The 24080-nt window shown below is 38.3% G+C and overlaps 1 protein-coding gene across 5 annotated transcripts in view; it reads left to right on the top strand.

The window, feature by feature from the left end:
* Nucleotides 1-24080, top strand: part of PTPRZ1 (protein tyrosine phosphatase receptor type Z1) — a 142770-nt gene that overhangs the window by 78790 nt on the left and 39900 nt on the right. For 4 of the 5 annotated variants that reach the window (XM_030478776.1, XM_030478773.1, XM_030478775.1 and 1 more), the window contains exons 7-12: nucleotides 2591-2748; nucleotides 3313-3463; nucleotides 9886-10070; nucleotides 10814-10940; nucleotides 17716-17759; nucleotides 20493-24048. In XM_030478776.1, the coding sequence (XP_030334636.1) occupies nucleotides 2591-2748; nucleotides 3313-3463; nucleotides 9886-10070; nucleotides 10814-10940; nucleotides 17716-17759; nucleotides 20493-24048 (4221 nt within the window). The remainder of the gene's footprint in view (nucleotides 1-2590; nucleotides 2749-3312; nucleotides 3464-9885; nucleotides 10071-10813; nucleotides 10941-17715; nucleotides 17760-20492; nucleotides 24049-24080) is intronic. The other variant, XM_030478777.1, reaches the window with a different exon arrangement.

The following is a 24080-nucleotide window of genomic DNA, read 5'->3' as shown; positions in this document are numbered from 1 at the left end:
CTTGGTGTCGTCGGCAAACTTGCTGAGGGCGCACTCAATCCCACTGTCCATGTCGCCGACAAAGATGTTGAACAGGACCGGTCCCAACATCGATCCCTGAGGGACACCACTCGTTACAGGTTTCCAACTGGACTTTGAGCCATTTACCACAACTCTTTGCGTGCGGCCATCGAGCCAGTTTTTTATCCACCGAGTGGTCCACCTATCAAATTGATGTCTCTCCAATTTAGAGACAAGGATGTCGTGCGGGACAGTGTCGAACGCTTTGCACAAGTCCAGGTAGATGACGTCAACTACTCTGCCCCTGTCCATCAGTTCCGTGGCTCCATCATAGAAGGCCACCAAATTGGTCAGGCAGGATTTCCCCTTAGTGAAGCCATGTTGGCTGTCACCAACCACCTCATTGTTTTTCATGTGCCTTAGCATGTTTTCCAGGAGAAACTGTTCCAAGATTTTGCCAGGCACAGAGGTGAGACTGACTGGTCTGTAGTTCCCTGGGTCTTCCACCTTCCCCTTCTTGAAAATGGGGGTTATATTACCCTTCTTCCAGTCATCGGGAACTTCACCTGACTGCCAGGATTTTTTGAATATGATGGACAGATAGGTTGAAAGTGTAAAAAGTTATCATCAGTCCACTATTTTAAAAGCTTTCAAAATGATGGCACTAAAATCAGGTTGTTTTTCTCTAGAATACAAACACCATTCTCAAATGTAAAGGGAAGCAACTTTCATAAATCACGAAGGCAGAGGACAGGGAAATATAAAACAGTTAAGATTCATTATCTTTGTGTGCAATCTTCTATGAAATACAAAGGAGAACGAGTAATGCATCAAGGCAGACATTGTTCTACGCCTTGGAAGGAGCTGTAAAACTATCAGCAGCAAGATTCAAGATACAGCCACAACATGGCACTTCAACAATGAGTAGAATGTAATTTTCTTGAACAAAATGCAAATGAGCTCTGAAAATTCAGGTCATTACTAAATCAAATTGTTCCTCCTGAAGAGGAGTAGCACATTATCTGTCCTTGTCTGTGCTGTACGTGATCTGTTCTTGTTAGTCATATCTCTGTTGTGTTTATTTGAATCCTAGTTGATGAGTTCTCAAGCTCTGCAGAGGAACAGTCCTGTTGCTCATCATTCTTTGTAGGTGTTTGATTTTAGAATCTAGACTGTTAATCACATTAAAGTCCAAATGGCAGGATTCTTACTATAAATGAGAAGTTTTATGTCCCCAAGGTATCTATGTAAAATGTACTCGCCATTCATTTTATTGAAGGAAGAATGTGTTAACTAGACACGTACCAGATATAGCAATGATGACTTCTTTCTGAAGGTTGATTAACACGTTGACAGAAGAAATAGAAGGATGGGCTTTGCTCAGCACTGCTAAATGCTCCCGTTTTGTGACACGTGGATAAGAGAGAAATCTTACCTCAGTAGAACAGTCACTGTATAAAGAAAGGCATCACTGATTTGTAGTAAACTGTTAATGTAACTTGCTGCTCTCACCATATTTGTAAGGAATTATGAAGACAAAGACAGGTCAGAAATCTGTACAGGGCTTAAGAGGTAATATCTGTAAAACGGCAAGTTAATGCACAGTCTGAAAATTCATTGGGTATTCATAAGTGAATACTTCTCAAATAGAGAGAAATTTGAAATCAGTAACTTTACACTGAAATAAGGTGCATAAGGATCTATATTATTCCAAGATTTAAGAATTAAATATTATTTTGAATGCAGCAGACAATAAGGCAGATAATTGTCACAAAATTGATAATTGTCGCAGACTGGAAAAATCTGCCAGTTGGTACCATTTCTGCCAATTTCTGTTGCTGGACCCTACTGCCATACCAGCATGAACTTAGCTTTCTGTGGGTGGACTCCCAGCAATCCTTGTGCATGCTCTCAGCTGACAAGGTACCAGGTAAACTGCTGACTTGAAAGATGTGATACTGTTTTCACAGGACAACAAACAGAATGGTCATACTCTCCTGGAGGAGCTCTTTGCATCCTTCTCTACTTTGTTTTAAAGCTGTTAAAGTTTTTCACTGTATTTTTTTAACCCCCGGATCCATAATAATTCTGCTTCTACAGTCATGAGTAACATAACTCTCAGGTCTAACATGGCAACAGTGTACCAGGCAGTGATTTTCTGCAGAGGTTAAAATGCTGTGAGAAACTCAACAATTTGACCAAATTCAGTGAGAGTTTGAAGCTGTGTCATGAGACCAAGAACAGAGATTTAACATATTTTTTTCTTTGAAGTTTATATGTGAGATGAAGATTTGGCATCTTTGACATTTACAAGTAAACTTGAACAAATTCTTGAGAACCAACATACTGGTTACTGTACTTGTTACTGGAGTAACTCATTAGACCTTCCAAGTAAAACAAAGTGGTTTTGGGATAATATTCAAACTACATAGAAAAGGCTCAGTAATTTATTTTTATGCTAGTCTCTCTGGATATCAAATTTTGAATGGCCTCAAAATTAGCATGTTCCTATAATAGTAATTTTTTGGAGGGTTTATTTATTCATTGTTTCTGCATATTTTAACTATATGACTCTATTATTTTTTTTCAGGAAAACAGGCTGCCTTAGAACCATTTATTTTGCTGAACCTTTTGCCGAATGCAACAGACAAATATTACACTTACAATGGGTCATTGTCAGCTCCTCCCTGCTTTGAAACAGTTGAATGGATTGTGTTTAAAGATACCATAAGTATTTCTGAAAACCAGGTAATCTGCTTGATGTATTAAAACCAAAGAATGGTACATAACAGCAAGGAAAAACAATTGCTATGTATATGGTAAAAGCTCATGGCATTCATTGCCAGCCGAAGAACCTAGATTTTCTTCTATTTACTTAAAATTTCATGCAGACATTAAATTAGAAAGGATATGTATTACTCAATTGTGTCATCTTTTCCCCTTTTTAGTCCAGGACTAGATTCTGAGTCATTTCTTGCCTTAGAAGGGAGTAAGAACACATTTCCTAAATCTGCAGGCTGTCTGGACTTATATAGCCCAGATAAAGACGAGTGCAAAACACTCTTTCCATATTCTCCCAGCTAAATTGTGGTGCTGGGCAAAGCATAGCTCCAACAACAGCGTGGTTGAGAAATACAGGTGGAGTAAAACAGATGTACTTCTGGTACAGAAGAACAAAAGTTCAGTGCTACCCAGGAGAGCTCAGCTGGGAGACTTTACCCACCATCTGCTCCCCAGGGCTTTTCCATGTTAACAGTATCTGGTTAGTTTGTTACGAGTTCTGACTTCTGTTTTTTTCCTTGCCTGTTCTAGTTAGCTGTGTTTTGTGAAGTCCTTACAATGCAGCAGTCTGGCTATGTTATGCTGATGGACTACCTGCAAAATAACTTTCGAGAACAGCAATATAAGTTCTTTGGGCAAGTGTTTTCCTCTTACACTGGACAAGAAGAAATTCATGAAGCAGGTATTTACTGAACAGTCATTCCTCTCCACAGGTTGAAAGACAATTTTCAGTAAAAAAAATTCATCCTAGTATGAAGATACTCATTTTAAATTGTGTAGAAAGTAGCACACTGAATTATTACTCATAAATCTATCACTTCAGAGAAAAAAAACAGCAATCATAAAACATGTCAGATTAAATGGAGTGGAAAATTAAATGCTTGTCTTGACCAAACATTCAGTGAAGATCGCGTCAGTTCAAGCTTTCTTGCTCTGCCCTTTTAATGTTTCAGACTTGAACAAAGCTGCCTTTTCAGGGGCTGCAAGAGGATTTTGTTTTACAAACCCGTTTGGTTCTTTGTTGTATAATGTGGATGCTTTTCCAACAGAGGCTGAAGTGAGGTCAGTGAATTAATTTCATGTAGTCTGCTGAGAAAGCGATAGATGGAGAGAATCCCAGAAGCCAGATTCTGTTCTCAGGGAGATTTGTGAAGGTTATATGACCAAAACAGTACATTCTGTAATGGGAAACAAGATCTAGCACTAAATATGAAAGTCAATGATTTCTATACTTGCAAGCATAGAGGAATAAATAGTAAACATCTGTTTGAGGGGATTATGTTGCTACTTGAGTGGGGATACCTGGAGATTCCTAAACTCAGTTGCATTGAAGTGTGCTTAATTAGACATAGATGAATGAGTGAAGCATGTGGTGTAAGTGTTTCTGTATCAGAAAGAAGTGTGGTTTCATTTTAATTCACCTTAGTTGCGTGGATATTTTTTTTCCCCACTGGAATAATACGATGTATGAAACTTGCGTACAAGCTAGGGGATGTTCATCATTCAGAACTCCTGGAGGGCTGGATCCCCTGCACAAGAACATGGCACTGTTTTGCCACACTGCCGCACAGGATAAATTTACTGCCTCATTTCTATAACCAGTCCATGACATTTCTGTTTTGGCCTCAGCTTGTCATGAACCCCTCGGATGCGTGCCCAGGATGTGAATTGTTTTACATTGGTCAAAGCCAAGAAATAGCTGTTCTGGCAGGGTTTCTTTGTTCAGGTATGAAGTAGCACTTGAAATTTTGAACTTTGGAGGAGTATGGAATTGAGCTGCAACAATCAAGCAAATTGCCGCAATTAAATAAATTTCTGTTTCCAAATAGACTTACAAAGGACATTGTTGATTTGGCCTAACTTAAAAAAAGATCATGATTCCCCAGATCCCTCTGTTTAATGAAGGTCCCTGGAAGAGAAACCACTTATGTCCATATGTCAGAAGGAAATTAATCTTCTCAGTCCTTTATAACTAGGTGTCAATCTACAGTGAAGAAATGTCATAGGCAAAAGACTTTTGAAGATAGAGACTGGGACTTCTGCCACCTGTAATCCATTTGTGTCCCAGGTGGTTGCAATACAGCCATGACCTTGGCCTTGACTCTTGTCACTGCAGTAGAAGGAAGCTACTTTCAGTTGTGCCATCCTAATCTAGATTTCCATAGAGACTTGACTTGCAAGGAGAAAAACTGGGTAATAATGTTTAAGATAGGCCCCTGCTTCCTTCTGTCCACTCCATGTGCAGATACCTGAAGGAGTGTAGGTTAAAAATTCTGGTTTGGCCATAAAAAAGGAGGACAAAAAGGGATCAGGAGAATTTCAAGTGTACCTGTATATATATTTCACATTCTGCTAATATTTATGTGCACTATGTAAACGCAGTAAGATCACATACATGTATATAATATATATATTTATGTACGCGCAGGTATATATCCGCACACGAATGCAATTATGAGATTCGTTTGGTATAGAACGTTCGAGGAGCATTTATATTTTCACCTCCATTTTAAGGAATGGTAAATTAAAAGTGCTGGGAATCATTAAACTTAAGTCTTGAGATGTAAAAGCTGTGACATGAATGCCTAATATCCCAAGAGTAAATAGGCTTATGCATTTCATGTTTAATATTTCAAAATTCTTGTAGTCAAGAGAAAAAACAATCTGTGAAATCCCTTTAGACAACACAAGAGAAATTACACGAATGGGTTTTACTCAAGTAGATAACTGACCCATGGGCGTTTTCATCAATTTTCTTCCACCATCCTGGTGACGAGGGAGACTGAGAGAGCAGCTGGGTGGGCACCTGGTGGCCAGCCAAGGTCAAATCCGCACACATGCTTACTGTGCTGTTCCACCTCCATGATAAAGATAGACTGGGAATACTGACAAACTACTTTTTGCCACACACACTGGCAGGGAGCTGAAAAGCCCTTGAATGTCTTAATGCAAATGAAGCGTTTTCACAGCTTCCACAAGTGAAAATTGGATTTAAAAGATAAAATTCTCAAACCCAGATTCAACTAAAAGTAGAAGAAAGCAACAAATTTGGAAAAAATCTCCTGAGTTATCCAGTGCTGCCTCAGAACTACATGTAGTTTTATTCCAACTGTTTCAAACTCAGAGAAGCATAAATCCAGGCTTTTTTTTTTTTTTAATATATGTCTGAATAAGGCAAATTTGGGCAGCTTATAAAAGTCTTTTTGTGAAAAATACAGTCCAGGCAGTTTTTTAAAATGATTCCTCTAATGTACCCTGGTGCTACCTGATTATGCAATTCAGTTTAGATTAAAAACTTCTAAATTATGTGGGTAGCATTTATTCCACAGAAGAATAAGCAAATATAGGTGCATTATCATATATGATATGCAAAACGAGCATCTCTGAGGAAAGCAGAGATCAGAATTCAAGCCCAGCAGGGGCTTGTGTAGGTCTCTGTCTTCCTGTGAATAGTATTTTCCTGCTTAAGACTTGTAATCCAGTGGAATATCTGTGACTTTAGACTAGTAACAGACTCAATAACTACCTTTCTTGCAGTCTCCTTGCCCAGATTTTCTAAAAGTCAGTATCAGAGCAGAAGTCTTTAATTAAGTTGTTATGTGATGTCCTTGCTTTTCCCAGTCTCCGGGGAGGGAAAATGGGAAAAGGCAAGAGCAAAATACCTTTGTGTTACTGAGACTGGCAGGAAAAGAATGGGAACGGCACAGGTAGAATGACTGATGAAGAAGCATCCAGAAGAAGGGCAAGGGACAAATGCCTGGGAATGAATTGAGGTGAAATAATACACAGATGACTGTCATGTAGGAATATTGTTGGTCACTGCTGAGATGAATAGGACCAAGCATCAAAGGAGAACGAAAGGGAAGATAACTTTTTATTGGGGAAAAAAAAAAAAAAATGGAAGAAGCATCTATTAAAGAAAACAGAGTAAAACTGAAAGAAATAATACTGAAGACACCAATCTTGTACCTTTAAAAGCTTTATAATACTGCTCAGTTGTTCTGAATACACTCAGAGATTTCACAACCAAATTCATTCACAGATGAAGAAGGGAGGAAAAAGGACAGTAGACAAGAGTTTGCAATAGTGAGAAGCTTTGTACTTATTCTATGAAAAAGTGGAGATTTATTTTAAACACCTTCAAAAAAAAGAAAAAATAGCTGAAGAACATTTAGATTCATAAACAAAAAAAATTAAACCAGAGTTTGTCATTTGCCTTAATGCTCGGAATTGAGACTTGCTGGTCTGATGATTTCCTTTTGCCATCTGGTGGAAGTGGGGTGGAATGACAAGTTTTGGTAATGCCATGGAACGTACACAACTTGGTTTGGTTTGGGTTTGGGTTTTGTTGTTTTGTTTTTTTTTTTAATTTGCTCTTCCTGTGTGTCAATTCAAAGAATTCCGTGTAATGAATAAAATGGTATGTTGGATATAGAGCACAGGCGATTCAAGGCAAGCTACAGAATTCAACTAAGTTACACAGACTAACACTGCCTCTATCAGTAGCTCACACACACACAGAGCTCAGACCAGCACTGCTCAAAACTGCCTAGCAGCGCGCAGAATGGGAGAAACTGGCTTTAAACTGAAAGAGGGCAGATTTAGTTTAGATATTAGGAAGAACTTTCTGTGAGAGTGGTGAGACACTGGCACAGGTTGCCCAGAGGAGTTGTGGCTGCCTCATCCCGGCCAGGTTGGACAGGACTTTGGGCAACCTGGTCTAGTGGAAGGTGTCCCTGCCCATTGCAGGCGGGAGGAAAGTAAGTGGTCTTTAAGGTGCCTTCCAACCCAAACCATTCTATGACTCTATGAGATTGTTTTCCAGAATATTTTCTTGAGGTGTTTCAGTGCCCTCCTGTGTTCAAGTGGCAAATTGCAAAGTTAATGGAAAGAATTTTTTCTCCTTTCTTTCAAAATGCAATATTGTCAACCAAAAGCATTGTAGTATCATGGTGTTTGCTTCCTTTAAAAGAACTCCAAAGATTCTACAGTTATTTTGTTAATTAGCTAGATAGGGTTTTTTGCTTTCTTTTCCTAGGTACTCAAAGTTTGTTTTAAACAGATTCTGAGATTTGAAAAATACGTTTCCTCATTTATTCCAAATAGGGAATGATTAAGTAACTACTGCTGCAAAAGCCAAGCTAAAAGTTTTGTAATAAAAATATATCCATCTAATCATTGTAATATGTAAGATTTAATCAAATTGTTGAAAGATTCAAAGTAAACTTCATGTACTTTGATCAGTGATTTTAAGAAGTCTCATAGATTAAATAAAGCAGTAGAAATGAGGTAGTAAATGAAGCAATAGACTGAATAGTATGCCTTTTCAGTACACTTTTCATACAGTACATGCATTTCAGTACTTTCAGTACAAAGTACTGACTGACAGTCATCTCCATTCTTCAGTGCTGGGTCTTAGGACACAGTTCCCCCACCAGCAGAGAGGATGCTGAGGATGCTGAGAGGGGGGGAAGGAGAATGGGGTCTCAGCCCAGACCCAAACCAGCCATGAATGATGCAACTGTATATAATGTTGCTTTATTTTTTCATATATCGCAACTTACTGGTCATTTTTCAATGAGCTTCAGCTAAATAATTTACATTTTCTGCTAACATATTTTTTGCTTTTTCATACAATTTAATCTACATTTGACCTTCTGTATTTTTTTTAAACTACACACAGGCACTTGGGCAATTTAAAAAACAAATGTCAGAGTCTCAGTAAATTTCTACCACACTGGTAATTAGTACCTCTGTATGTCTAGAAAAGTATTGAAACATTGGTCTTACTTGAATGAGATGAAAAAGAGTAGCAGAGAGGAGAGGCTGAGAGATATGCAAGAGCAGCTGCCTGACCAGGAGTGCAAGTTCCAGGCTCACAAAGAAGGTGTATGAGCCAGGCCCAGGACTGCAGCAGTCTGCTCAGACATTTTCGGCCTATGTCTAGATGGTGCCTTAAAGTATAATAACATGAAATCACTACCTGCTAACTTCATCATTTTTACTGAAAGAAGAATGCATTAACTAGACACATACCAGATAACAATGATAGCTTCTGTCTGATGGTTGATTGATGTGTAGACAGGAGAAATAGAAGGATGGGCTTTGCTCAGCACTGCTAAATGTTCCCCTTTTATGACATATCTGCTTCTCCTGTTTGCCTTTTGTTTCTTCTTTGGGTACTATAAAAGGATTCAAACATCCTTGAGAGAAAATTTAAGTGTGATATGTTTACCTTTAACCTTTAAAAACAATCTGATGTAGATTGTAGTCTGTTATAGCTGGTAAGAAAGTATGCAGCTATTCTAATGGTACTCTGATAGGGCAACAAAGCTGATGGCAGGCCTAGAGCACGTATCTTATGAGGAATGGAGGAGTGAACTGGGGTTGTTTAGTCTGGAGAAGAGAAGGATCGGGGGACATCACTCTCTACAGCCACGTGAAAGGAGGATGGAGAGAGGAAGTGGCTGGTCTCTTTTCCCAAGTAACAAGTGATAGGACAAGAGGTAACAGCCTCAAGCTGCACCAGGGGAGGTTTAGACTGGATATTAGGAAAAATTTCTTCACCAGCAGGGTGATCAGGCATTGGAACAGGCTGCCCAGGGAAGTGGTGGAATCACTGTCCCTGGAAGTGTTCACAAACTGTGTGCGATATGGTTTAGTGGTGAACTTGGCAGTCCTGGGGTAAAGGTTGGACTTATCATAAAGGTCTTTTCCAACCTAGTTGATTCTATGATTTTATAACTCTATGATTCTGATAGACTCATAAAGACAGAGTAATAGAGAGTTTTCATCCCCAAGACATATATATGAATATGTTTTGTGTTTTATATTTTATTTCTTGTGAACTGGATATTAATATTTAACAAAATGTGGTATAAAATGGGAGGGAAGGGGACTCAATCCTCAAATTAACTTGCTTTTCAAAATCTAGTGTTAAAATACTGGTTCTGTTTATAGTGCATCTCAGGTATTTTAGTCGAAAGCTAAAGATGAGGCACCTGAAAGACCTGCATTATTTTTCTTGGGAGGTGGCTCAAGATCTCAGAGAAGTCACTTGTACAATTAAAAAAAAAGTAGCATATTCTTTCCTCTTTCTTCCAGTTTGCAGCTCAGAACCTGAAAATGTTCAATCTGATCCAAAGAATTATACCAGTCTTCTCGTCACATGGGAAAGACCTCGGGTTGTGTATGACACCACAATTGAGAGATTTGCTGTCTTTTATCAACAGCTGGATGGAGAAGACCAGACTAAGCATGAGTTTCTGACAGATGGGTATCAGGACTTGGTAACTGTAAACTCTTCAAGTTTCATACAAAGGGGTGATGGCAAAACACTCACTGTTAATTATCTTAAGGGATTAAACAGTAGCTGGGAGCTGAATCAATGAAAAATCACTTCTTTGGCTGCAGCTCACAGAAGCTGTACTCCATTCTTTGGCTGTGAAGCCACAAAGACCTAGAAAAAAAAAAAAAGCCTCTCTTGCCCAGAAGAGAGAAAGCTTTTGCTGATTGCTGTTCTGATTTGCTTTTACTATCCCCAGAAGTTTATGACCATATTAATCTCAGAGCTCCTTAGCCATAAAACCCTTAGTCAGTTAATAGTGATCTGTGCTTCGTTGCTTACTGATGTGAAAGAATGATCTACACAAGCAACTAATAAGATTCAGTACAATCATACAGCTATAAATATTAAGTTACTGATTACAGCTTCATGGTGTTTTACTAAGGTGATCTCTTCCTTTAACCCTCTTCAAAGACTTACAGCTTATCAGAGATAATGTTACCTAAACTGGTGTAAAGCATTAAATAATTATATAGTTTGACATCCTCCATTTAAAAATTCACAAGCTTTTTTTTTTAAGTTGACTGAAAAACATTTGTGGCAGTAAAATATAAAAAGCATACATGAAGAGTCCTAGAAGAAAGGAGCTGTATGGTTCATATAAAAAACGTGTTATGAAAAAATTAAGATTTTGAAATATTTGAATCTTATTTGCAGGTAAATGATTAAACATGGTTTTTCTTTTAGGGGGCTATTCTAAATAATCTGCTGCCCAATACAAGTTATGTTCTTCAGATAGTTGCTGTTTGCTCTAATGGTCTATATGGAAAATACAGTGACCAAGTCATTGTTGATATGCCTTTAGAGGACACAGGTAAGTGGTCTTTGGAGCTTAGTGATCACTTTTCAATGAAAATCTGTATTTGAAGAAGTAGTTTGTTTGCAAACCAGTTAATTGTACAACTATCAAAATATGCTAAAATGAAATTTCAAAATCGCTGCAGTTAACTTTCAGCATGTTCTTTGCTACTGATACTTTACATGATGTAATTCTCCGTTCCTTATAAACATGACCTGTGAAAGACTGCATGCTAATTTTTTTAATATTCTGAAAAACACCTACCTGATTTCAAATCTCACAAGTGTATCTCGGTAATGTAATGTAGGGAAATAAAGCCATGTTTGGTACTATTTCTCTATAGTTCAAGCGTCCTCCCAAAATTAATCCACACAGCCAAAGTATTAAGCAAACAAGTAATACAAATGCAGTATATGACTTAGAAGTCTGTATCAATTGATTTTGAAATTTGATTTCTTATGACTACTTGGAGTTTGATTTCAAAGGACTTGTGGTGATGGAATTCCCTTGCTTCTTAATGCTGCCTCACAAAAAAATCAAAAGGCCTAACAACCAAATCTTACTGATTTCACAGCTAGATTTACTTCTTCCGCCTGCTGGTAAATATGAAATAATGTGAAACTATAGCATGAAGCTTGATCTTCTCCTTAATAATTCCTTAAATTCTGTGGAAGTTTTAGCATCAGACTCAGTTCTTATCAAAGTGAGTGAGAGCTGTGTTATTAATCCACAACCTTTTAATTAATCATAGGAAAAAATCAAAGACTTTCTGATCATACAAGAAACCTTTTCTTACGTAAGGGGCTGAATTCTTGTTGGTTATTTATGGCTTCTGTAAGTTCAGTTTACACTTCGTTAAGTCTGTTGAGCTACAGCAAAGACCTTAGCAGTGTTGTGATGTACCCGGGACAATAGGTCAGTTTTTAATTTCAAGGGAACCACATTCCTTTGCAGTGAGAAAGACTATGATTCTCAACAATCTCTATATCTCATGAATTATGAACTAATAATAGTAATAGGCTTGTAATAGTGCATTTAGTCTGAAGGAGGGGGATGCAGCTTCAGGTATAAATTTTCAATAAACATCTAACTTGCCTTTCAAACACAATGTATGAAGAAGAACGCATTTTGGAGTCTTAAACCACAATCTGTCAGAATTTTCCTATTTCTTTTCAGCTCTTTAAGAAGTCCATGGCAAAGGTCTGATATTCTGACTAACATTTCACTTTTCTGTTTATCCTTTAACTACTTCTTAGATACTATATTCCTCCACTTCCTTTCCAGAATTTACTGGTTTTGTGTTTGAAGCATTTTCTCAGATGAGAGTTCATCTACATACCCCCACTACATAGATAGATAGATAGATAGATAGATAGATAGATAGATAGATAGATAATAGACAGACACACAGACAGGCGGATAGGTAGATAATAGATAATACCCCCATCCGTTTCTACATGGAATGACAAATAAGCAGCATCGTGTCGTCATTATTAAACAACAGTTCAACAAATCAAGTCAGTGCAGTGCTGCCATCACAGCTTGAAAATCTCTGATAACAGACATTGCAAACCAAAATCCAGTATAGGTAATGTCCATAGAATGAACTGATCCGCTACTACTGTTGTATCCCTCCTGTAAGGATGAGTTGCGTACCACCATGTGTGCCATGACTTCCTTTGGAAAGAAAGGTGGATGTAGAGGCAGGGAGGGAGACAGGAGCACTGAGCCTGGGTAACTGCGCAGTGCACCTGTTGTGCAAGCAAATACTGCTGGGGAACAAACTTGGCAAGAGGATGATGAGGTGTTCATCAGTCTGTGGCTGGCTATTGGCATAGATACAGCCACCACTCATGGCATCCGCACTGAACTTTTGTTGAAGTCAGGCAAAGCAGTGGCTTTACATTCACTTCAGTAGGAGGAAGAGCGTGGGCCTTGCTTTGGAAACACATACTGGTAAATTCATTTCACCTTCCAGCATATCAACAGAAACTACTCTGAGATGTGTACTCTCAGACAAGATAATTTGGTGCAGTAAATGTTATATTTAGCAGTTCTGAGTGAAGGTCTGATATTCTCATGCCTTTTTACCCTGACACTCTAATTTCTTTTTGTTAAAGAAATGAGGAAATGGAGTACAAGAATACCTAGGAGGCATAACAATGTACAGATATATCTGTATAAAATATGAGCAGGTTAGCATAACTGTGAAAATGGCATTTTTGTGTCTTCTGTCATTTGAACATTCAAATATGTCTCCTTAATGTTGCTTTAAAGCAAATTAATGCATATTCTAATCATGATCTTTCTTGGTTTTAAATAAAGCTTTGTAAAGAAGAGAGTTAAATAACCTGGTTATCAGAACTGTATAAATATCTGCTTTGTTTGTTGATTTTTTTATTTTATTTCAGGCAGTCCTGAAAATTTGTAATACTTCAGGTGTGCATAATGTTTTTCCTTTAGTTTTCCAAAAGCTTCAAAATTGAGGAAGATTATTTCAGGTCAGATGAAGTGTTTCAAGGATCTTTTACATTAAGAAATAACATAAAAAAAGGGAAAAGTTTTTAAAATAAAAATGAAATACCAAAATGAATACTTTGTGTGTTTCAGAAAACTGTTTCTTTGGGATGTTTCCAATGTGAAATGGACACAAAGTTATTAAATGTACTTTGTGTTCTTTTATTTTTACACTTCCACAGCAGTACATCTAAAAGCACAGGATAAAGAAAATTCAGGGAAAAATCCCTCCCATGTAATTAGTATAATTCCTTATAGGGTGTACATTGCTCTGTAAGTAAGTTTTATAGATGCTGTTGCAACCCTGAATATAATTTTAAAATATGAAAAAAAACTTCCGTTCATTTCTAATATTAATGTTTGTTTGCATACTTACTTTTACTAATGAATTACCTCTGAATTAACTGCTGCAAATATTGCAAATATTTTCATATTTAATATGTTAATATTGCAAATATTAAACAACAGAGATGTGAAAATGTAGATATCTAATGAGAAAGATCTGTTCAGAGCAACTTGCTGGTTACAATTATTACATCAAATTGGTTTTGTGATCTGCTTTATAGATCTTGAGGCAAAAGGGGATTTCTTGGAGCTCCTGCTTGTGAATTTATGAAAGAAAAGTTACCTTCACCGTGAAGACATGAAATAAAATTGACTCACATAAAGCATAAATTAAAACTTTCATTTTCAAGAATTACTCTGAATAAGCCAGTTTAACTAAGATGAAATTCACTGCAGTCACCTCCAGATCAATTAATGTTCGTGTTAAGAGCTAAAGTGAGGCGTGGGTCATGCAGAAGCATTAGATGGGGCTTTTCCAGGAAGAATTCTGACCTTGGAGTGGCCACTTTTAATGAGGGAAGTTTGAGTATGCTGTGCAACACAAATCTGGTGTTCAGAAAACTGACAACCATCGTTCTAGCCTTTTCCTTTCGAGATGCTTGCAAGAGAGAATGTTTCTCATACCTTCTCCCCACCCTATCTGAGTGCAAGTGGTTAGTGAGGGCTCTGCAGGCTCCGGGTGATCCACAGACCAGGTTTAAACCCTCTCGTTCTCAGCAGTGCTTCCTCAGAGGAAGGACCTTTTTCAGGCCATGCTCTCTGCCTCAGTTTGTGGAAGCCTCAGGAGCTTTCATATGACATTTGGCAAATGATCATAGTTGAGACCCCTGCTCTGAGACCTCTTTTGGTTTTTCCTAAACTGTACAGAGTGGCAGGCTGTTATCTTGCAAGATAGTGTGTGTGCACACTAAAATGCTTTCCAGTTAGTTTCCATTTTGTAAATGTCACTGGATGTAGCCACACAACCTCCATTGAAAATGATAGGAATCATGTACATAGTGTTTTAGTCAGCTTTGATAGAAGTCCAACCTTTATTTACCAGTTTATTTTTTTTGCTAGTAGAATTGGTTTTAGAATAACTATCTAAATGTGTGCTTTGACTCTCTAGATAACATCTGTGTAGCTCTAAAAGTTCTGTAGTAGTTTATTGTGTAGTTAATACCAGTGTTACATGCTTTTGCTGACACAAGAAATGATAAATAAGAATATATCTCTCATCTGCCTTTGTGTAGACTTTGGTTGTTTATCAGAAAAACCCATGCTGGAATAAGGCTCTCAAATGCTGTCTCCTGTATGGCAGCTCATGCTGTCAGCAATGCTTTGTGAGGGTCTAACTATGCAATTTCTTTGTAACTTGTCTTTGTGATTTTTGTCCTAAAAAACACTAAGCATATGTTAAATGTTTCATTTAGGGGATGCGTTTTCTAATTTTGTGTTGATAAATGTAGAAATCTGAAAACTAATTTAATCAGAAGAAACAGGCTTTACTTTTATTCTTGCCATGCAATTTATTACATAAGACAGTACAGAAATGAAAACAGTTTGTGTTGTACACATTGTTCTACAATTATAAACCAGATTGTTTTAAGAGAGTTTTCTAAAGATTTGCATTGAACATAAATGTAGGGAAATAGTTACCTTTTTTTGTCTTTGCTCTATCTGTCACTAAAATGGACTATGAAAAGACCTCTAAAAAACTTTCTAACTAATAGTTTAATTATTTTATTTTAAAATGTAAGCTACAGAATAATCAATATATGGTTCCATTAAAAATAAACAAGCTTGTTCATCAACCTACATCAATGGATTGTTTTTTGGAGAGTGTGGTTCTTTTCCTTGGCTGGAGGATGTTAGCAATTTCTATCATCTCCCGTCAAATCAAAACCACAGCAACAGGAGTGGCAGAACTTCTATAAGTGTGTGTCTCTAATGCTTTTAACAAACATGTTTTCTGTGACCAAATAAATTAAATAGGGTTTGTAAACTGCCTGAAGATTTAGTGCTGTTAATATATATTTTGTATATGGAGACAGCAGCAAGAAACTGTAGTTGCTGGTGGTGGAATATGAGAGCACATACCCTACTGTATACTCTAGCACAATGTGCGTATGTTATTTTACTCATCGAGTCTGATTAAAGCTCAACTCAAGAATAGGGACCACAGAAAGAATGGATAGAATTCCTCTGTGTTAAAAATATTTTTCAGAGAAGTCTATTGAGTACATAATACCTGGTATGGGTCTACTATGGGAAGACTTTCAAACTAATGACTACAATATTTGATTTATATCATTGAGAAGCCAGGGAATATCATTATCTCCTCCACCCCTTCCTCCCCTCCGCTCCCCTCCCCACCCTGCCCCGGAGCCTCCTAGGCTTCCAGGAGTCAGAGGTAAGATAATTTTTCTCTATCTTGTTAATGAAAAGTTAATTCGGTACTTGGTAATTTGTAAATGTTTGTTACAAAAGAACAACTTATAAAGATTTTGTAAAGCAAAAATTTGTTTACATGCTATAAACTACAAGTAAAACTGTATGAGCTTGTTAGTTCGATAAACTTTATCTAGTGTATGTTGCATATAATACGTCTCACCTTATTTTGAAAAGTAGATACAGACAGACCAAAGAGAATACAAATTAAGTCATAGATCCCCATCTGACTTTGCAGAGATGAGAAGTGTAAAGATGACATCTTTGTACTAGTGTATCAAGGAAACTTCATTTGGGAATTGTGGAGGAAATGCAGAGATGGAGCTCTCTGTGGTGCTATTGTTAGAATTGCTTCCCAGGCTTAGGGACTGGCATTTTCACTTGGTGCAAATGAGCCCTCAGAATACGTGCTAGCACTGGTGTACAGACAGAGCACTGGAACATTGCTTAGGAGAAAGGCTTAGAAAGATTTAGAAAGGTAATGGACCTTTCTGTGGATGAAAGCAGCAGTCAGATGAGTTAATGCTGTGGAAGGGACGTTAGATTTGATCACTGGAGACCTGTGCCAGTTCCAACCAGAGATTTGTAGGTTTCTTGCAACCTGCTATGAAGCCTCTCTTGCTGACCACCATCAGAAGTAAAATATTCGATTTGACCAAAAAGACAGAGAGAAAGAAGGTGAGAGACTAACTCTAAACTCAGAAGGATTTTCACCTGGACTGTAGGAGTTTCATTTATTGATCCTGGTTCATCTGTTACTTATTTGTGAAAAGTGGGGAGTCATCAAAAGCATTAGAGTACCACTTCACAGAGCTCCCCATACCTGTTTATTGGGGACTTCTTGTGGGATGTGATACATGTGGGTTCATCTCCTTACATTAAATCAAGTGGAGGAGGAGTTTGAAAAAGGACTTATAGCGCTGGGCTCTAGGAAGGGTGGGTTTCTTTGGCCTGTCCTGACAGAGGCAGGCTTCCCCACTGCACACTGAACATGGTGGCCTGGCTCTTGCACTAGTACCTAACTCTAAGCCTGGATGCACAAATGAGGAATTTGCTGTATGAATATTATAGAACAGATAATTTTACAAGAATACCTTCAGAGCTTTCAGATTAAATGTAGACAAGTAGGTGATTCCCAGACTTACCTTTTTTCTCTCTTCTGTATTTCTGCATTAAACTGTACTTTCTCATAGAAAACGTTTTTATAAACTTAGTTCTCCCTGGCCAGGATGTGGTTCCTCAGTGCAGATCCAACATGCGCTGCAGTATCAGACTAGAGCCATGCAAAACTGTTGTGGCTGAACGTCTAGATGAACATTGCTACCCTTAAAGCTAGTCCTCAACCCAGGTGGTTGGCCACTTCTCCAAACACAATCCTATAAAACATCGTAGACTGGGTTTCAATAAATATATTAACTAATCAGTTGAGTCCTTGCAGAATTAATAATTCCGAGAATTTAAAATGTTCGATGATATGGTGTGTATTTTTGTTTTATAGAGGCTGACCTCATTCCTGAACTGAATGAAACTGAAGAATATGAGGTATAGCATTCATTTATTTTTGAGAGTATTTCAAATGCATACATTTCAACTAAATTGAATCGATACTCCATGAGAATTTACAAAACTATGTCACCAACTGAATGTATTATCTGCATTCATATATACATATATATATGCATATACAGCCTTCTTTTTCAGCTATATTTCTCTCTAGATAACTCTAGATATACCTCTCTGTTTAGTTTTCTGGTGCTGAAGGTACATGGAGAAGTAAATGATACCACAGGGTATGCCTAAATATTTTTGAAAATGGGGCATCAGGCAAGTTACTGTCACCTCTGAATGAAGTCTGACAAAATTGTTCATTTAGCAGAGTCAGAGCTGTCACCCAGTGTTACGCATTTTAGTTTGTATGATGAGAAATCTGATTTGGGCTTGCTTATGATTGCCAGGTTGGATGGGGCTTTGAGCAACCTGTTCTAGTGGAAGGTATCCCTGCCCATGGCAGAGGGGTTGGGACTGGGTGATCTTTAAGGTCTCTTCCAACCCAAATTACCCTGTGATGGACTTATCGTGTAGTGAACTAAAGTAAGGGAAGAAGGCAGTTGTCCCAAAGAGTGAGATTCACATGTGTCAGCTATCAGTGTGCTATCAGGTGAATTTAATGGTTACTCCAAAATTCTTGGAGGTTCATTTACTTCTTAAACTCAAGTTAGACATTACAGTATAACTCTATTTTATACAGTTTTGGATGTTTTTGTGATAACCTCTGCAGACTTCATATTTGGTAACTAGGTTTCTGGTGTCCTAGCTAGGAGAGAAGTGAAAATACCACAATTACATTTTTAACAATCTGTAATACCGATTTTATAACATGGACAGTTCCTTCAGTAAAACCTACATTTATATCAAGTAATCCCTCAGAATTTTTATTTTATAGTTTCAGTCTATGACCACAATATTCTCACTGAGTGGCAAGTCCTTGCTAGTTAAATAGACAGCCTGTGCTTACCTGTCTATTTACCTTTCCTTGTATTTGTGGACACTTAGTAACCAGTAATACAGTTATTTCTCTGGTGATGTAAGCTATGTAGCTAGATTATTATATTGCATCTGTCAGGACAGTAACTGAGTGCCAGTGAATGTCAGCTGGTTTTTACTTGAACCATGAAAGTTTACAAGTGCAGGCATTGCCCTACAGAAAGTAAATTTTCAGAAACAAGGGCCTGTCTAGTTCAGTCTGAGTTTGAGGACACACAGTCTAGGTGCTGCTGTCCTGACATTTTAGGTATTTAGCCCTCGGAATGAAATCCAAACCTGAGAGTCATATCTGAGGTACCTTGTATTATGTTAGTGCACAAGAGGTTCCTGGTATGAAAAAAGGACAGCAGTGTGAAGCACAGCTCTAGCCTAGTGGTTAAAGCCCTCACTCTGGTGAGACTGGCTAAAAGCTAACAACTCCTTTTAGCCAAGTGTCCAAGTTAACAGTTTATTCAGCAGTGGTTTATCTTGGGCATTTCTTTCAGAGGCTGTTGATTTTACATTCTCCTCTCTGCTGTGTCCTGTTCACTTCAGTGCAGGAGTGGGAGATCTACTCAGTCTAAAATACAGTGGAAACTGGGGATTTCTTAGAGTGATAACTGTGTCCCAGTCTCCTGTCTACTGGGTGTTTTCTCTCAACATTATGCTTTTGAATAAGAGCAGGTGGGTATTGCCACCACATCACCAAGCCAGATCTTCAAAGGAAAAAGGAGTTGTAACTGTATTTTGTAGGAGGCTCTGTCCTGCTGGTGTTTCTTAGGGCTATCTACATGTGCTATCAAATCAAGTCCCTTCAGAAACTGAAGGTGCCCCTCAATCTAGTTTGCAGAGTGCTGCTTGGACAGGTTTGATTCTGGTGCAGTTCTAGATTGGAGCACAACAGAGCTGTGAGCACTGCTTTGCCTAGGTCAAAACAAAAATGCCTGCTGAGCAAGTTAGATGCTTCCTTATTACAGTTTTTTATTTGGGGCAGGGAAAGTTGGAGAGGGGGTAAAAAGATTTGAACTTAGATCCTCAAGGACTGCACAAATCCTGATCGTATTTAGGCTTTTGCTTTTTTTTTTTTTCCCTTTTTGAATCTGTCTTTAGAAGTCAAAACTCATAACACAGATTTTTCACAAAGTATTGTTATTCATGCTCGCCAAACAAAGGGTCGTAACAGGGACCAAGTGATACCACTCACAATACTTGTGAAACTTACAGTCATGGTGACCATCCTGAAGGCTTCTCCAGAAACTCTGAAGATTCAGCAGGTTTGGGGACAGGTCATAAATATATTTTAAAAGTTCCGTTACTATGACAGTTTAATCAAGAGCAGGATATTAGTGCAAACCTCTAAGGCATTCTGATAGCAAACCCATTTTTTCCATTGATGTGTACTGCATGTGCAGGTGCATTTCATTAGGAAAGAGGTAGAGCTTTTTTAATAAAGTAAATAAATATTGTGAGTTGTTTTTGTCTCTCAGGGTAAAAGTAACAGTATTGAAGAAGTTGTTGTGATACAGGATTTTTTTGTTCCTAATTCAAATAAGTAATATTTTCAAGAAAGGATACCTGTTCTTGCAGCTAAATATTTTGCTTTAAGACTAAGAGATCTTCTCAAGTGTTGTCTTGTTTTGTCTCTTGTTTTTATGGAGCCAGAAAAATGTTTTTTTTTTTTGCAGTTTGGGTTTTCATTTATGTACAATGTCTATATTTTTAATTGTCTTCGGCTATGATATTTTTTCAAAGGATGAAGTTGAGGAAAAAGAAACAGAGGTGGATGAAGAAACTGCAGTGATTCCTAGCACTGACAGTACGATAAACCAAATGAGGAAAGGTGTCCAGGTGACTACATCTAGCTACAGTCAAGAAAAAATGGGAACAAGACCCAGTGAAGCTAAAACAAATAGATACTTAACAAGAGAAGAAGAATTGCATGATAAGGATGATGTTTTCAAAGCAGTTTATTACCCTACTTCTCCACCTCTTGGTGAAATTTCTGAAGAAGAGGAAGATCCTTTTTTGGAATCCAAAACAGCTACTGGAATTCCTCCTCAACTCATTGGCTCCACCAAAGGCATAGAAGAAGAATACATATACCTTTCTTCAGGAACTGAACCAACAAGAATAACGACTACTGGCCATAGTGAGGAAGATTTCTTATTGTCTCCTTTTAAACCTAATCAGGAATCTGGTAACTTTTGGAGTACAGTTCTTACTACTTCTTCAGCACAGTTGGTTACAGAGGAGAGCTCCCAAGAGCTTCCTTCAGGAAGCCCAGATATAAGCATGCATGATGTTCTTTCCCAAGGCTCCATTAAGTATGTTTCAGAAGGTGTAGCACCCTCAAGCTCTGATGAGTCTCCAAAGCATACTTCTTCCACTGATGGAAACATATGGTTCCGTAATGCTACAGATCAGACAACTCAATCTGTTGATACATCGGATAGGAGGCAATTGTCTCAGACCATTTACACTGATGTTTATGTAGAGGGATTAAAGCCAGCTACAGTGCCCTATTCCAGCAGCCCAGTGGTTTCACAAGACACTTCACATGCGGATTTAGAATTGCCACATTATTCTACCTTTGCTTTCTCCTCTGCTGAATTATCACCTCACTCTATCCCTTCAAGCTCTGGAGAATATGGTTCTGCTTCTGCTGCCAGTGAGGTACTCTCTCAGACAACTCAACCAGTCTATAATGGTGAGATACCTCTTCAACCTTCCTACAGTAGTGAAGTGTTTCCTCTAGTCACCCCTTTATTGTTTGACTCTCAGATGCTCGACACTACCCCTGCTACATCAGATAGTGATGTGACCTTGCATGCTACACCTGTATTTCCCAGTGTTGATGTGTCATTTGAACCCACCCTGTCTTCCTATGATGATGTACCTTTGCTTACATTTTCCTCTGCTTCCTCCAGTAGTAAAATGTTTCACCGTTTGTATACAGTTTCTCAAATGTTTCCACAAAGTGCTACTCCAGCTGTTGCAAGTGATAAGGTGTCCCTGCATGCTTCTTTGACATTGGCAGAGGGTGATGCATTAATACAGCCAAGCCTTGCTCAATATGCTGATGTGATGTCGCATCAGACTACTCATGCTGCTTCAGAGACACTGATATTTGGTCATAATAGAACTCACATATTTTCTCAAGTTGAACCATCCAGCAGTGATTTAAATATGCATGTACTATCTACAGTGTCTGAACTTCCTTATGCTTTGTCTAGTAATGTGGGCTCCCTCAAAAGCTTTACTGTTTCTTATGACTCTGCAGAATTTGTGCACAATTCTGTTGACGTATTCCGTCAAGATCTTTTATTTAGCAGCTATAACAATGTACTGGTGCATAAACCTTCTTCTGTAATATCACAAGCTGATACTTTGCTGCAGCCTACACGCTCTCTATCTAGTGATATGGATTGGTCTGAAGCATACTCTGGTAGTGAGTCCCTTTTGCCTGATACAGATACTTTGACGGTACTTAACGTTTCTTCCTCTGATTCTGTAGATGAAATTACGTATGAATCATCTGGGTTTAGTGATGTTAATATGATACTTCGAAAAGGTGATGTTATTTATGGAGATGAGAGAGAACTGCACATTTCCTCTTCTTTAAGTGAAATGGCTTCCAATGCTGAAAGTAAAGTGATACCTGAACCTTTTACATCTGTTTCTAATATTGATGTAATTAAGCAGAATACATCTCTGCAAGAAAGCCCACTTCCTGTTTCTAGCACAAAGGGAATCCTTCCAGTCTCTCTTGCTTTTCCCACTACTAAGATATTTGATCGTGATATTAGTAAACTTACAGAAAATCACCTTTCCGTTCAGCCTTTGCATGTTACAACTCCAGCCTTTGATGACACTTTGCTTAAACCTATGCTTAGTGCAAGCTCAGATCAAGCTCTCTCTGTCCCTGCTTATAGCAAAATGTTATCCTCGACTCAGCTGTACTTTTATGAGACCTCAGCTACACTAAATAAGGAAGCATTACTGCAGTCCTCCTTACAAGCTTCTCGCGATGGCACTCTGCTTAACACAGCTGCAGTTGTGCCTAGTGATCCCATATTGGCTGAAAGCTCCAGGGTTCATAAAGATAGTTCAGCATTTGACCAAATATTGCATCAAATGGCACCAGGTTCTGCTACAACTGAAACCATGCTGCATTCTACATCTGCACCTTCCGTTGACGATATGTTGTCCAACACTTTTAGTAAGCCCACAGCGTCACTTCAAGGTTTACCTGTTTCTTATGCAAGTGAGGAGTATGTTTCATCCAGTATGTTTAACAGCGAAGATGTTCAGAAGGTTATGCCTTCATTGTACAGTAGCGATGTTTCATTCCAGCTGACCAGTTTAGAAAATACAAATGCCTTCCCCCCCCAAGCAGCGAATGCCATAACAACTCCCTTCCTAACAGGTGTAGCTACTCCTGCAGACAGCCGTATCTCTTCAAGTGTTTTTGAAAGAAGTGAGGCTGCCAGTGTCTCTTCAAGTTCTACACTTGATTTTGATCCTGTCAATATGCCTGCAGTTGTTTCTGATTCTGACGTGTCCATTCATAACACTCTTCCTTTACCAAATGTACATATTTCTGTTGCATCTGTTCCTCCCAAAAGTGAGAGCCCTGTAACTTTGAGTAGGTTGCTGGTTCCTTCCAGAGAGTCCTCTGGTTTGTCTCCTAGTGTCATGTCCAATACTGATTTGTGGCCTTCTGTAGTTGAGGATGACTACGATGAATATGACGATGGCTTTCCTGTAAGTAACTGTATCTCATGCACTTCCCATAGAGAAGCTCAGGATATGGTAGTTGAGGAACAAAATACAGAGGTAAACAATAACAAGGATCAGAGTAACCTAATTATAAGCTCACATTCTGAGAAACCTGAAGAAGAGAAAATTTCAGCTGCTGCATCAGACAGTCAGATGAACCGTGCCATGGACAGACATAATTATACATCCATACCAACTTTGACAGCAAGTGTGATGCCTAAGAAGCGCAACGACCCTACAGTTTTGGAGAATCACATTGAGACTGCTAGCATCCCATTGCAAAACACATCAGAGTCCAAGTCTTGGGCTGTTTTCACAAGTGATGAAGAAAGTGGTTCTGGCCAAGGTACCTCAGATAGCCTTAATGATAATGAAACTTCAACAGATTTCAGTTTTCCTGACCTTAATGAGAGAGACACTGAAGGGGCAGTTGGAGCAGGTAACTCAGAATTAACTCCTGGATCATCACAGTCATCAGCCTCATCTGTTACTAGCGATCACTCATCAGTATTCAACATCTCTGAGGCAGGTTAGTTATGGATAAGTCTAATGAATACCGTG

Source organism: Strigops habroptila, chromosome 3, assembly GCF_004027225.2.
Source record: "Strigops habroptila isolate Jane chromosome 3, bStrHab1.2.pri, whole genome shotgun sequence".
In the NCBI taxonomy this organism is placed as follows: domain Eukaryota; kingdom Metazoa; phylum Chordata; class Aves; order Psittaciformes; family Psittacidae; genus Strigops; species Strigops habroptila.
This window is presented reverse-complemented; position numbering and strand designations above follow the sequence as displayed.